The sequence below is a fragment of the Molossus molossus genome, unplaced genomic scaffold (genome assembly GCF_014108415.1).
Source record: "Molossus molossus isolate mMolMol1 unplaced genomic scaffold, mMolMol1.p scaffold_m16_p_12, whole genome shotgun sequence".
NCBI lineage: Eukaryota > Metazoa > Chordata > Mammalia > Chiroptera > Molossidae > Molossus > Molossus molossus.
Genome location: NW_023425347.1, coordinates 82,956,494 through 82,971,600, shown reverse-complemented (window position 1 = coordinate 82,971,600; position 15,107 = coordinate 82,956,494). Strand labels below are relative to the sequence as shown.

Here is a 15,107-nt window from a genome sequence, read left to right as displayed (position 1 = left end):
AATAAAATGCATTGAAGTCCCATTAACTGGGCCTAAGGGTACAGAGGAAAGCTGAGGGGATAGGAAGGAGAAATGTCAAACACGGTGCTGGGGATTTGTGACAGAGAATAGTTGGGTGTGACACTAATTTCAACAAACATTTTGCAAAGGATTCCTCTGCCAACCCAAAGAGTCACATTTAGCAAAGCTTTGATATGACAATCTAACTATCACTGCCTACTGTGACATTCAATCTATAAAAATCAAACTCAGGACTAACCTTTTCTAATTCTGCTCAGAGGGACACCTGACAGTCTAAACTTGAACAAGGTCAAATATATATATCAAAAGAGCACTGTACCAAGAATCAGAAAGTGAACTTTGATTCTAATTTTAGCTCTACTATATATATGGGTGGTATCAGATAAATAGTGGTTCTTTGTGTTTTGGTCTCCTCTGTAAAAAGAGAATACCACTTGCCCCTTTTTCATTGTTTAGCAAGGGTACTTTAAGGATCAAATAAGATGATATATGTGAAAGGGCTCTAAAAGATTAGAGGCAATAAACAAAAACAAAGAATTTGTAATTTTATTATATAGCTATAACAAGAAATTCTCCTTCTTCTTATTTTAATAACCATTTAGGGAATCTCATTATTCCTTACTGTGAACAATGCTAGAATCAGTCAATAGTAAATCCATCAAAATCAGGATATATGTATAAATACCCACAGCAAGCAGTGGTTATAGCTGTCATTTTGAGTGTGCAAAAAATAACAATCCTTCAAGACAGAGAAGCATAAAAAGGCAAAGCTATGCATACAAGTTTGCTATAGAGCTGATAATACAGTCAGAAAGTAAAAAATGTTCACTCATTCAACAAATATTTATTGAGCACCCATTGAGTGCTAGGCATTGTTTTCATTACAAAATGTCAGTAAAAACACTTCAGCTCCCCACAAGCACATGAACTTGTATATCAGAGGGACAGTTCCAAAAATATTAAGCACATAATCCAACAAGACCCTCTCCTTTTCTGTTATACCCATCCTCCCATCCAACAACTCAAAACAAGCAAAGACAAGACAAGAGCGTGTGTTTGTGTAAACTGAGAATGTTGAGATGTTTTAACATCTTGTCACACCAATGCTCTGGAATGGGGGAAGGAAGACATAATGGCAGAAAGAGCACAAATGAGATTCAATAGGTCTATCGATCATCCAAATTTGGTGCTCTCTGAAAAATGTTTGAGAACTGCCTTGAATCCATAGCATACCTGACCTAAAATAGACCTTAAAAGTAAAGTCTAGACCTCTTTTTTCTTTTTCTTTTAAAGCACCGTAGAAACTGATGCCCAGAGAGGAGAAATGTTATGTGCAAAGTTGATGGCAGAAATGGGACTAGAATCCTGGCTTCTTGACCATGTCTTCTAAAGCTTTTTCTATTTCATGTTTTCCTAATTGCCCTGGTGAAAATCTGTGAGCCGTCCGACTCTTATCTTGGACCCTCATTTATCCCAGCACACATTTTCTTGCACCCAATGCCTACTTTCTTTAGGATCTACAGTGACTGGGCATTTGAAGTACTTTCCTTTCCAAAGTTACCTGTATTGTCCATTGCATTGGACAGGAGATAAGAGCCTTCAGAGCTTAAACTCAGGCCAGTCACTGAATCTGCATGGCCTCTCATCGTGTAGGTCAGCTTGTTTTGGCGCAGGTCCCAGACCTGCAAACCAAAAAGGTGCTCTCAGAAATCAAGTTGTGAACAGGAAGGAAATAAAATATTATTAAAGAGTCAATAGCTTAGAGAAATTGATATCCCTTCTTAATCTGGCTCCGGATCAAGAATTACTTTATCAGCCCTGGCCGGTTTGGCTCAGCGGTTAGAGCGTCGGCCTGAGGTCCTGAGAGACCCGGGTTCAGTTCCCACAAGGGGCGCGTACCTCGGTTGCAGTTTGTCCCCGGCCCTGGTCGGTTGTGCGGGTGGCAGCCACTCGATGTGTCCCTTTCACGTCGATGTTTCTCTCTCTCTCTTCCTCTCTCTCCCTCTCACTCTACCCGAACACAAAAAATGGAAAAATGTCCTCGAATGAGGATTAAAAAAAAAAAAAAAAGAATTACTTTATCACAAAATACAGGATTTCTATCAAAAAGGAAAAATTCTCCTCTTTCTAAAAAGAAGTCAAAGTTACTATATTTGACTAGATACAAACAAATGAATGTCAAATATTAAGATAAAGTTTAACAAAAAAATGAAATTTATAGAGGTTACTTTCAAATCAACAAAATACATTAGAACTTAAAAATCTAAGTAGCATTTGAAATGCTTAAACTATGATTCTTAGCAGTTAAAAACAAACTATTATCACTATATAAAAACAAGTAAACGTCATAAAAAAGCATTATGATTACAAGTAAAAGGTATATAAATAACAAGGTTATATGCAAAGATACAGAGGTTTAAAAATTTTCATTTAATGTCATACTACGTATCTACACACACACACACACTATAAAAAAGCATATTTATTAAAAGAAAAATATAACGCATATTCAATGAAGCCTGGGTAAGAAAAGGTAAGAGAAACATTTCAGCTGGGAAAAAAACCTAATGTCAAACAGAAAAAAATATATGGTTTGTTAAGTTATGACTCATAAACACATTGCAATACTATGAGTCTTCAAGGTTGAAGGAGGATAGCAGAGTGGAAAGAGTAGGAATTTAGGGTCAGGCTGATCCGGTCTTTGCTACAGTACTTAACAGTTAATGTGTTGCCCAGCCTGTGTGGCTCAGTGAATTGAGCATTGCCCCATGGACTGAGGGGTTCCAGTTCAATTCCCAGTCAGGGCAAATGCCCAGGTTGCGGGCTTGATCCCCAGTAGAGGGTGTGTAGGAGGCAGCCAATCCATGTTTCTCTCTCTCTCTCCCTTCTTCTCTCTAAAAAAAATAAATAAATCAATAAAAACATATTTTAAAAAAAGTTCTGTTATTGGCAACTAACACTTTCTGAGCCTGTTTCTGGCCCATAAGATGGGAATAATAACATTTATCTACTTCTTATGGTGTTCTGAGGATGGCAAATAGAATGCTTAGCATATATATGCTTGGCACACAGAAGGCCCTCAATAATGTGTAGCTATCATTAAGCAACTCCTAAAAATAACTCTTTGAAGACCAAATGTAAAAATGTTTATATAGTGAGCTATTCAGCAAATATGGAAAATATGAAACAGTATTTTTATTTACATAGACTATAACTACGTGAAAAATATATCAGAGCCAATAGAAATCGTCTGGAATTTTAGAAAAAGAATAGCAATTTTGTTAAGGTCATTGATATTATACAAAATTTCCTCCAAATTTGATTTAATATTGCCATGTAGTTTATTCTAAGTGAAAAACATTTTTTGCTGTCCCTTTAAGTGAGGTACTTTACTCATCTAGAAACGAACTGGTGTTGTATGTCACAGCAATACACAAGGCAGACAACTTTACCTCCCTATCAATAGCTCATTCATGTGTGGAATCTATCACACTTAATATACAATCATTTTTTAGTCAAGATGTATGTTGGCTCAATAATCAGGAAAACTTGAAATGGCTGACAAATTATTTTTTCTTCTTATTTTTGATCCTCGTCCAAGGATATTTTCCACTGATTTTTAGATGGGGTGGTGGGTTGGGGGTAGAGAAACATCGAAGTGAGAGAGACACTGATTGGTTGCCTCCTGCACAACCCCCAACTGGGGCCAGGGATCGAACCTGCAACCCAGGTATGTGCCCTTGATCGGGAATTGAACCCATGACCCTTTAGTCCTCGGGTCGATGCTCTAACCACTGAGCAAAACCAGCCAAGGCTGGCTGACAAATTTTTGTTCAACTGTTGTTCCTCTTCTTCACAGAAGGCACTGTTGAAATCTTTATCTTTGTAACAACTAAGAGAGAATGCAATTCATTACCCTGCACAGCACTTGGGTGCTATTTCCAGACTTTCCCCCTTAGGGATTGCACACAGCGTTTGTGCAGGGCCAAAATGTATTTGGGATTTGCCACAGAAAGAATGAGTAGCATTGATTTAAGCAAAGCATTTTGCAAATGTCCTAATCAACTGTTCAGTGAACGTCTGGGAATCTCATTAGTGGAAGGCAATAGATTTAAAAAAAAAAAAAAAGACACAATCCCTGCTCTCAAGGAACTTTCAGCCTAGTAGGGAAAACAGACATGTGAGTAAGTGGTGAGAGACCTGTACAAGGTGCAACAGCAAAGAAGGCGGAGGGATTAACTCTCTCGTGGCACAGGAATGGCAGTGAGAAATGGAAGGTTTCAGAGAACGACGCACTTGGGCGGGGTACGAAAGAATAAAGAGGTATTTTTTACTTAGACAATGTAGAAGGGTATTCCTAGGCAAAAATATGTGTGAAAGCAGAGAAGCATGAAGAAATTGCTGTATTGTAGGGAGTATGGCAAAGAAAGGCAACAGACAATGCTCGAAAATTAGGCAGACAGAAGCCAGGTCATGAAAGGTCTTGAATGTCTGACTTGGACTTGATGTTCCTCACTAGGTTCAGAGTAATGAAATAAGTTGGTCAGATATGCATTCCAGAAAAAATGCTTCTGGCCCAGATAATTGAAAGGAGGAGAGCAAAGGCTGGGAAATCGATGGGGTTCTATTCTAACCTCTTACCAACTACATTAAAAGCAACAATAACAATGAAAACCATCAACTAAACTCCCATTCTAGAGCTCAGGATTACAAGAAATGCCAAAGAATTGCTAGCTGGACCTTTAAGCCACTGAGCAGAGGCACAGTCTTCTTTTACTCATTTCCCCGATTCTCCAATCCTATACCCAGAAAGACAATCCCAAGAGGTTGGCAGAAACATTGTTCACAAATACACACACAACTTGTTCCCTTCAGATTTTAAAAGGGGTTCCCATTCCCTATTTGTTCCCCCTTTCTTAGAACAGGTGGTGCCAGCTAAGAGACTAAGAAGCAAATAAAAACCAGGCTGTTTTAGGATCATTTTTGAATGTAGTGAGAGAGTGAAGTGATTTGTCAAACAAGTGCTTAAGACTGGTACCAAAGGTTACATATGGTATGATTCCATTTACAGTATATGATATTCTAGCAAAGGAACTGTAGGACAAAGAACAGATCAATGGTTGGTAGGGGTTAGGAGAGGGTTTGACAGAGGGGACCACAGTGAAAAATTTTGGGCGATGATGGAAATTATTCTATACCATTTGTGGTAGTTGCATAAATCTATGCAAGCATTAACATTCATAGACCTGTACCCTAAAAAAAAGTTAATTTCACTGTATGTAAATTTAAATACTAACAGTAATACTAGTAATAACTTTAAAAGTACAAATGTTATCCTAACTTAATGACACTAACCTACTTTCATGTTTATAAGAAGCCCTCTAGTGATTCTAATGCTATAGGCTCTCAAACCTCACTCTGGGAGATACTGCATTAGCTATTAAAATGATCTAATTGAGTTCTCATGTTCTAATTCCACATTTTCATATAGTTATATGGTGGAAAGGGATGGTAGTTGAATTTTTGAAATGGTTAATTTTGAAGTACTTATGAGACATCCAAATGGGGGATGCTGAGTAGCTTGTTTGTATACAGGGGTGTGAAGTGAAAGATCTGGTCTGGGAATATACAATCATCAGCAAAGAGATGACAAAGCCATGGAAGTAGATAAGAGTTTTCTAGGGAAAAGATATACAGTGAAAAGAGGACTTAGGAAATTATCTTGGAGAACAAGGGTATTTAAAGAATGCACAGAGAGAACAGTTCACTGAGATATTTGGGAAGGATAAGCCAGAGTGGTAGGAGAGTATGTTGTCATAAACAGGTTAAAAAAAAGGACTAGATGGATGAACTGAGTTTAGAGATCACTGGTGACCTTGAAGAGAACAGTGTCAATGAAACAATGGAGGCAGAAGCCAAACTGCTGTGGAGTGATCCCGAGATACAGAATTAAAGAATGAAAAGGAGGTAGGAATTAAAGACAGAATAATCTCTAGGGGATTTACCACAGATAAAAGCATGACTCTGGAACCAAACTCTCGGAGGTTCCACTGCTATTAGCTATATAACCTTGGGTTAAGTTGCTGTATCTCTCTTGGCTCAGTTTCTTTATCTACAAAATGGCATTAATGTAGTTATATTTCATAGGGTTGTTGTGAATTATTAAGAGGAATTAATGTAAAGCTCTAAGAACAATGCCGGACACAAAGTAAGCACTATGTAAGTAAGTGTTAGATGCATTTATACCAGCAACGGTTGACTTAGGAAGTCAATGAGGATAGGACAGAAAGAAAACAAGATCTAAATTACTATCTTCCTTCAAATTGATATTAAGTGTAAACTACCACAATCTCAGAAGTTTGGAAAGACCCACCTCTTTAAGTAAAGACAGTGAAAGGAAAAGGTAACATAAACACCAAACATACCTTGATATCATTGTCTATCCCACCAGAAATAATCTGGTCACTTGTGTCATTGAAGGTCACAGCTAACACCTGATAGGTATTTTGAAAAGTCTGGATGGCTGCTTTCTTCCGGATGTCCCAAAGCTGAAGCAGAAGAACAGGAGAGTCTATAATAACAGCACTACAAGAAGTAATTGCATAGTACACCCCTTAGCCCAAGGACATTTCTAACAGGGGACCATTCAAAAACTTCTCTGGGTGTCCTAGTAACATGGTGAGAAGTGACCACAATTTTGATGGTATGTCTGAAGGTTGGTGAAACAAATCACTGGTTACATTTTCAGAGTCCTTTCTTAAAATTTAAATAAACAGCTAATCAACATGCCCTTAAAGTGGAAATCCTCTACCTGCTTAGTTCACATGTCCTTATTAGCACAGCAAGGATATTAGACCAGTGTGTTCAAAAGGTAGATCCTACCTTATTAGTAGGCTGCAATTCACATAAAAAATTTATACACATAGAGAGAGAAAGTTACACCAGCAAAAAACTGCAGAGTAGGGAATGCTAAAAGACTGTCCCTCTACAAAAGCAGAGAATTACCTAGCAAAAAACCTAACACAATCAACTTTATCAGAATTCTAAAAACTAATGAAGTTTATAGCGACCAAGCAAACACTTAATGAGGAGAAAACCACTTGAGTCTTAAGAAGAGTTTTTATAGTGTTTTAACTTACCCTGGCTCTATCCCCTAACTCGGCAATGTAGTTTTTACCTGTCTGGTGGCTCCCTGAAGGATGAGCTCAAAGAGTTTTCCTGTATTTTGCCTAACTTGGAACTCTCCCAGGGCAGAGGTATTTGTGCAAAACATTAACAAGCAAATGCATTAGCCTCTGATGGCTGAACTGAAGCAAGGGTGAACAGTTGGGGCAAACAAAAGACAACCAAACAGTTGGGGAGGAAAAGTGGAGGAATGAGACAATTTGGAAAACAAGGAAGGCTTTGAAAAGCTCTGACACATTGCTGGGGCTCTAAAAGGTCATTTGTATGTCCATGGCAGGGCACAGGCTCAGAAAAGACCCTAGAAGGCCCCACAATCTCATCTTCAGGCTCTGTACAAGCAGGAAGTGAAGGCTAATGCAGAGTTGTAAACTGCCTGGCTGAGGTGAAGGCAGGCCCCAACACAATCTGCAAAGACTAGGAGAGTTTCTTTACCCCTGGAGATTAAGAAAATTTTTGCTGAACCATAAGCAAACCACTAAGCAAATGAAATACAAACTTCAGTGGCTACATACAACTTTACAAAATTATATCAGAAAATTCACTAAACAATAGCTACACAAGCAGCAACAACAAACCCTGAGGAGAATCCAATTTTGAGGGTTACCATATTATAATATTCAAATGTCTGATTTTTTCTTCTTTATTGATTTTAAAGGGAGAGGGAGAGAGAGGGAGAGATAGAAACATCGATTGGTCACCACCTGCATTCCCCCCACTGGGGATTTGGCCCACAACTTGGGCATGTGCCCTGACTGGGAATCGAACCGGTGACCTTTCGGTGCATGGGTCGACACTCAACCACTGAGCCACACCGGCCGGGCTCAAATGTCTGATTTTCAACAACAAAAAATTGTGACGCATAAAAAGAAGCAGAAAAGTATGGCCCATACAGAAGAAAGAAATTAACAGTCTTTTTAAAGATAAAACAACAGCCCTGGCCGGTTTTGCTCAGTGGTTAGAGTGTTGGCCTGCGGTCTGGAGAGACCTGTGTTCGTTTCCCACTAAGGGCACGTACCTTGGTTGCAGTTTGTCCCTGGCCCTGGTTGGGTCATGTGGGTAGCGACCACTCGATGTGTCCCTTTCACATCGATGTTTCTCTCTCTCTCTCTCCCTCCTGCTCTATCTGAACAAAATATCAAAAAATGTCCTCGGGTGAGGATAAAAAAAAAAGTATTTAAAGATAAAACAACAACGGGATAACTACACGCAAAAGAATGAAGCTAGACCCTTACCTCACACCACATGTACTATTTAACTTGACGTGGATCAAAGACCACGTCAAGTAGTCTTTGTAAATGTAAAAGCTAAAACTATAAAATTCTTAGAAGAGAACATGGGGGGGGGGGGTAAATCTTTATAACTGTGGATATGGCAATGAATTATTAGATAAGACATCAAAAGCACAAGTGACAAAAGAAAAAAATAGGTAAAATAGATTTTATAAAAATAGAGAACTGCCCTGGCCGGTTTGGCTCAGCGGTTAGAGCGTCGGCCTGCGGTCCCCAGAGACCCGGGTTCAGTTCCCGCTAAGGGCATGTACTTCAGTTGCAGTTTGTCCCTGGCCCTGGTTGGGTTGTGCGGGTGGCAACTACTCGATGTGTCCCTTTCATGTCGATGTTTCTCTCTCTCTCTCCCCCCTCCCCCCACTCTATCTGAACAAAATATCAATAAATAAATAAAAAATAAAAATAAAAATAGAGAACTGTTATATATCAAAGGATAGTATCATGAAAATGAGGTGGTGGCAATGGGAGAAAATATTTGTAAATCATATATCTGATAAAGGTCTAGCATGCAGAATAAAGAACTCTTATAACTCAATGACAAAAATACAAAGAGCCCAATTAATAAATGAGCAAGGACTTGAATATTTTTCTTCAGAAGATATAACAGCAGCCAATAAGCACATGGAAAGATGCTCAACATCATAAATCATTTGGGAAACACAAATCAAAACAATAATTGGGTACCATTTCACACTCACTAGGATAGTGACAATAACAATAATAATTCCACACAGAAAATAACAAGTGTTGAGGATGCGGAAAAACTGGAAACTTCATACACTGTTGGTGAGAATGTAAAATGATGTGTCTGCTATGGAAAACCTTGGATGCTCCTCAAAAAGTTAAACATGGAATTGCCATATGACCCAGCAATCCCACTCCTAGATATATGCCGAAGATAAATGAAAACAGGTATTCAAACAAAAACTTGTATTATACATGAGTGTTTGTAGCAGTATTCATAATTTTTTTAAAAAAGTGGAAACAACCCAATTATCTACCAACTGATGAACTAATAAACTAAGTGTGGTATATTCATACAATGGAATATTACTTAGCCATAACCCCCCCCAAAAAAACTAAATGATACAAAAGGCCACATATTACACAATTCTATTTGTATGATAAGTCTAGAATAGACCAATACAGAGGCAGAAGGTAGATTAGTAGTAGCCAGGGGCTAGAAGGTAGGGGAAAGTAGTGACTGCTTAATAGGTTTGGGGTTTCTTTTTGGGGGCGGTGAAAATGTTCTAGAGTATTGTATTGTGGCGATAGTTGCAAATATTGTAAATGCACTAAAAGCCACTGAATTGCACACTTGTTAAAATGGTAAGCTTTATGTGAATTTTATCTCAATTAAAAAAAATGATAGAAAAGAAGATATCAGAGAATGTCACATTTTAGAAAGGGTTAGTCATTGAGTAGACATATTGAGGGGGATATATACTGGGTCATGCTATAAGAGGTATTCCTTAAAGGGGATTGTGATAAAAATGTTTAGAAGTTATTGTGCTTAGACAAAAAAATTATTGTGTCTTGAATGCCAACTTTTATAGATGAGGAAACTAAATTTAAAAAAAGAAACTGACTTAAAGAACACCTAGCAAGCCAAGAGCTAAAGGACTAGAATTTCATACCGATTCTATTAATACTGTATTTACTTAAAAACATTAGAACAGTAGTTTCTACTTCATTCATGGAAACATGAGCTAAAAAGGCTTAGGTTTAGGCAGATCAATGGTCCAAAAAGAGTGCCTCATTCCTCTTCCAGAGACCTGATAGCCAGCCCCTGCCTGTCAACCCCTCTGGCTAGAGAATAAAGTACAAATCTCTTAGTTTAGAAATCAAGGCCTTGATAATCTGTCCCCACATATCTTACCAGACTTACTGTAATCTTTGTCTTAGATATTCTCTACTCAGGTCAAATCAATCTTTATTGAAAAACCACGGTAAAGTCTGATTCAAATATTTTAGAATGTTAGCTCCAGATAATCATCATTTAACAAAAATTATTTTATTTTGAAATATTCACCAATTTACAAACAAAGCTGCAAAAATAGAACTTTTTTTCTTTCTTTTTTTTTATCCTAACCTGAGGACATTTTTGCATTTATCTTCAGATAGAGTGGGAGGGAGAGGGAGGAAGAGAGAGAGAGAAATATTGATGAGAGAGACACATTGAGTGGCTGCCACCCAGGCGACCCCAACCAGGGTGGGGACAAACTGCAACCGAGGTACATGCCCTCAGAGGAACCAAACATGGGACTCCCGGGTCTGCAGGCCAACGCTCTAACCGCTGAGCTAAACTGGCCAGGGCAGAACTTTTTTTTTGCCTAAATCATTTGAGAGTTGCTGACATAATGCCCCATCACTCCTAAATACTTTAGTGTTTGTCCTACAAAGATGTTTTCCTACATAACCTCAATACAACCATCAGAATTCAGAAATTAACAGATACATGACTAATACCACCTGATCCTTAGATCTCATTCAAGTTTCACCACTTGTCCGAACAATGTCTTTTATTGCAAAAAAATTCAGTTCAAACTCGTGTTGAATTTAGCTGTCATGTCTCTGTCAGCCTACAAGTGTATTTCAGACCTTGAGTTTCATGATCTTGACACTTATCAAAATTATAGGCAGTTACTTTATAGAATGTCCTTCACTTTGGGTTTATCTGATATTTACTCATGGTTAGATTCAAGTTATGCATCTTTGGCAGGAATATCAATGAAGTGATGCTGCATTTTCAACAGGGTATACTGAGTGACTCACAATTTTGATTTGTCCCATTACTAATAAAGTTCAATTTAATCATTTGATTAATACGTTATTTGACAAGTTTTCTTGCATAAGATGTTCTAGGCTCATTTAGTACTTTCCCTGCCCAGTCCTGAAATAAGGAGCCCTGGTTCCTTTTAGTGGAAAATGGTATCTAAAGGTCAAGACCTGGGCAGTAGATGTGCTCATTGCTGTTGGGGTGTTATTATGCCTAAACCCTCTCAGTGGACAGAAAATATATGTATGTACACAGAGGTATACACAAACACATCTGTATCTATTTTTTTTCTATACCTATCTGTTTATATAGTGAATGTCATGAATTTATATGGAAACTTCTAATTTGACACCAACAACATAGGATGCATTTTAGTTTTCTCTCTTCAGTATTGGTAACTCCTTTTTCTGACAGTGAGAAATATGTCTCCCATTATACTTATTATATTTACTCATTTGACCAAGCTTCCTATATGTAACTAACCACCCATATCCTCTTCCACCCTTCTCCTGCATAGATGTCTTTTATCCTGTTTGAATTGTGATTCCCATTCTCAGCTGACACTATGTGGACCCCCTTCTCACCAAATTTGGGTCATCCCTCTGTGTGAACAAACACCCTCTTTACTCTGCTTGGGCTCGAATACCACTCTCCAGGCTGCCTTTCCCCTGGGGATGCCATCTTCATCCTGCTCAGCCTCAGACTCCCTACCTGAACTGTTCCCACCCTGTGTGTGCACCCTCAGCTCAGGCTCTGACACCCCCACTGTCTCCTCCACTAGGGCACTGTCTCTCCATGCTAGACAGTGTCCCCTTTCTCACTCTCCAATTCCCCACACTGGGGTACCAACCCTGTGTTGTGTGGATGCTCTCCTCACCTCACTTGGGCTCTGACATGCTACTCTGGGCCACTCTGGCCTACCCCATACTAAACATATTCTCTCTCTCTTTTTTAATCCTCACTCAACATGCTTTTATTGATTTTAGAGAGAGGGGGGAAAGGGAGAAAGAGAGAGAAACATCAATGTGAGAGTGAAACATAGACTGGTTGCCTCTAGCACGCACCCTGACTGAGGGTTTGACCAGGAATTGAACTTGTGACATTTCGGTGTATGGGATGACATTCCAAAAAACTGAGCCACCCCGGCCAGGGCTACACATACTCATATCATGCATTCCAGCAATTGCACTCCTTGACATTTACCCTCATGAGCTGAAAATGGAGGTCCACACAACCTGCACATGAATGTTTATAGCAGCTTTATTCATAATTGCCAACTCTTGGAAGCAACTCACAGTAGGTGAATATATAAATAATGGAATATTATTCAGTGCTAAAAAGACATTAGTTATCGAGCCATGAAAAGACATCGAGGAATCTTAAATGCATATTACTGAGAAATAAGTCTATCTGAAAAAGTTACCCACTGTATGATTCTAACTATACGACATTCTGGAAAAGGCAAAATTATGGAGATAGTAAAATGATCAGTGGTTACCAGGGTTTGGAAGGGTCGAACGGGCAGAGTACAGAGATTTTTAGGGCAGTGAAAACACTCTGTATAAATACCATAGTGATGAATACATGTCATTATACATTTGTCCAAACCCATTAAAGTGCACAACACTAAAAGTGAACCCTAATGTAAACTATGGACTTTGGGTAATTATGCTGTGTCAACGCAGGTTCATCAATCATAACAAATGTGGCACTGTGGTGAAGGAAACTATGCATATGTGGGATAGTGGACATACTGGAAATCTCTATACCATCCCCTCAATTTTGCTGTGAACCTAAGACTGCTCTAAAAATAAAATACTGCCCTGGCCGGTTTGGCTCAGCAGCTGGAGCGTCGGCCTACAGTCCAGAGAGGCCCGGGTCCGGTTCCCGCTAAGGGCATGTACTTCGGTTGCAGTTGGTCCACGGCCCTGGTTGGGTCGCGCAGGTGGCAGCCACTCGATGTGTCCCTTTCACGTCAATGTTTCTCTCTCTCTCTCCCTCCCGCTCTATCTGAATAAAAAAGTGGAAAAATGTCCTCGGGTGAGGATAAAAAAAATAAGTAAATAAAATCTTAATAAAAAAAAAATCTCATTTCATACCTACTGAACCAGAATCTGATATTTTTTGGACAGGTTCTTTGGATGGTTCTGATATGCACACAGGCTGGAAATCACTGGACTAAATGACCTTTAAGATTCCATCCTGTCTTACTAAGCCATGTACTGACCTTTTTATATGCTAATTTCACAGTAGCCTTTAAGACATGTATACTACTGTCACCATTATAAAAATTGAGAAACTGAGGATAAGAAAACTGAACTGCCTAAGATCATACAATTAAATAAACAGCTAAGACAAAAATCCAATTTAGGTAGTCCATTTTATTCCAAGTCACAATGGTTTGATTTGGTTCTAATATTATTCTGTAAGATATTTAAAGTGCCTGTTTGGAAAATGACACTTTGTGGCAAGGAGAGAACAGCACAGAGAGTAAGGCAACATAAGGTTCACATTATGTCACCTCAGAAATTGCAACACTCAGAGAGACAACAACACCCACCTTAACTGTACCATCATCACTGCCGGTGCAGACAAGCTGGGGGCCCCTCCTGGCTGGATAACAGGAATTCACAAAGGAAGTATGTCCCTTCAGCCTTTTAACCCTCTCGCCTGTTTCACTATCCCACACTGCCACAGTTTTATCAGTGGATGCTGAGAAGAGCATACTAGAAGGTAAGAGGAAGAACAAAAAATAAGTGAATATAAACACCAACAAACTGTCTTTCCCACTTACCAAAATGTGCCAAACTTAAGATCACTGACATGTTGTCCTGACAGTCTGACACATGGTGATGGAATGGCTGCCTTGCCCTACCTACCAAAATTTTACTGGTGCTTTGAATCCCAGTTATAAGGCCTACCCTGGTTAAAAAAAAAATTCCTTCTACTAGTCCCCATGATGTAGTATACATTTAATAAGCAGTTTTCTCAATCTTTTCTTCCTTTGTGATAGACATCCTCCCACTTGGAAATGTTTAATCACTCCTTGCTACGGAAGTAACAGAGACTAGGTATTCCTAACCCAATGGCTCAGCAACTCCCTTTCCCTAAAAAATTGAAGTTTTTATTTTGTCTCTGAGGATAATTCTTTTTTTTTTTTGGTGGTACGTGCCCCTAGCGGGAACCAAACCTGGGACTCTGGTCTGCAGGCCGATGCTCAACCGCTGAGCCAAACCGGCCAGGGCTCTGAGGATAATTCTTACGTTATAATTGTAAGATTTTGTATATTCAAGTATTAATAGGAAAATGTATACAAGGCTATGTACCAGTTGATTAGAAAATCCTAAGGTATTAGAGGTCAGAGGTGTAAAACAATGAATATTTACTGAAATACCTAATGAGATTAATTACCTTTTATAAACACGTTTCTATATTATCTACAGTTATTCTAAAATTATGCAACCATTAAAATGTTTATGATAAATCATATGTTATAACAAACAGGTATGTTAGGTGAATAATGTTAAGAGAAAAAAGCAGCAGACAAGATCGTAAACATAGCTCTAACATAAATAAAAACCAGTTTTGAGCAGAAAAAAGGCTTGAGAAAAATGTATCATAGTATTAACAGTGATTCTCTTTGGACTGGTAGGAATATGGGCTATTTTCTCATTGTTCTGTTTTTTTTTTGGGTTTCTCAAAATAATATTTTATTACTTTAGTAATAAAAACAGCTAATTTCTACATATAAAACTTATTTTAAAATAAGTTTGGCTCAGCGGTTGGACTGTCGGTCCGCAGACCAGAGAGTCCTGGGTTCGGTTCCCGCTATGGGC

The 15,107-nt window shown here is 38.7% G+C and overlaps 1 protein-coding gene across 1 annotated transcript in view; it reads right to left on the bottom strand.

Annotated features, from left to right (window-relative positions):
* Positions 1-15,107, bottom strand: part of SNRNP40 (small nuclear ribonucleoprotein U5 subunit 40) — a 29,936-nt gene that overhangs the window by 10,235 nt on the left and 4,594 nt on the right. Inside the window, exons 4-6 of the mRNA XM_036256143.1 lie at positions 13,832-13,997; positions 6,447-6,569; positions 1,583-1,703 (exon numbers count right to left, since the gene is read on the bottom strand). Coding sequence (XP_036112036.1) covers positions 1,583-1,703; positions 6,447-6,569; positions 13,832-13,997 — 410 coding nt within the window. The remainder of the gene's footprint in view (positions 1-1,582; positions 1,704-6,446; positions 6,570-13,831; positions 13,998-15,107) is intronic.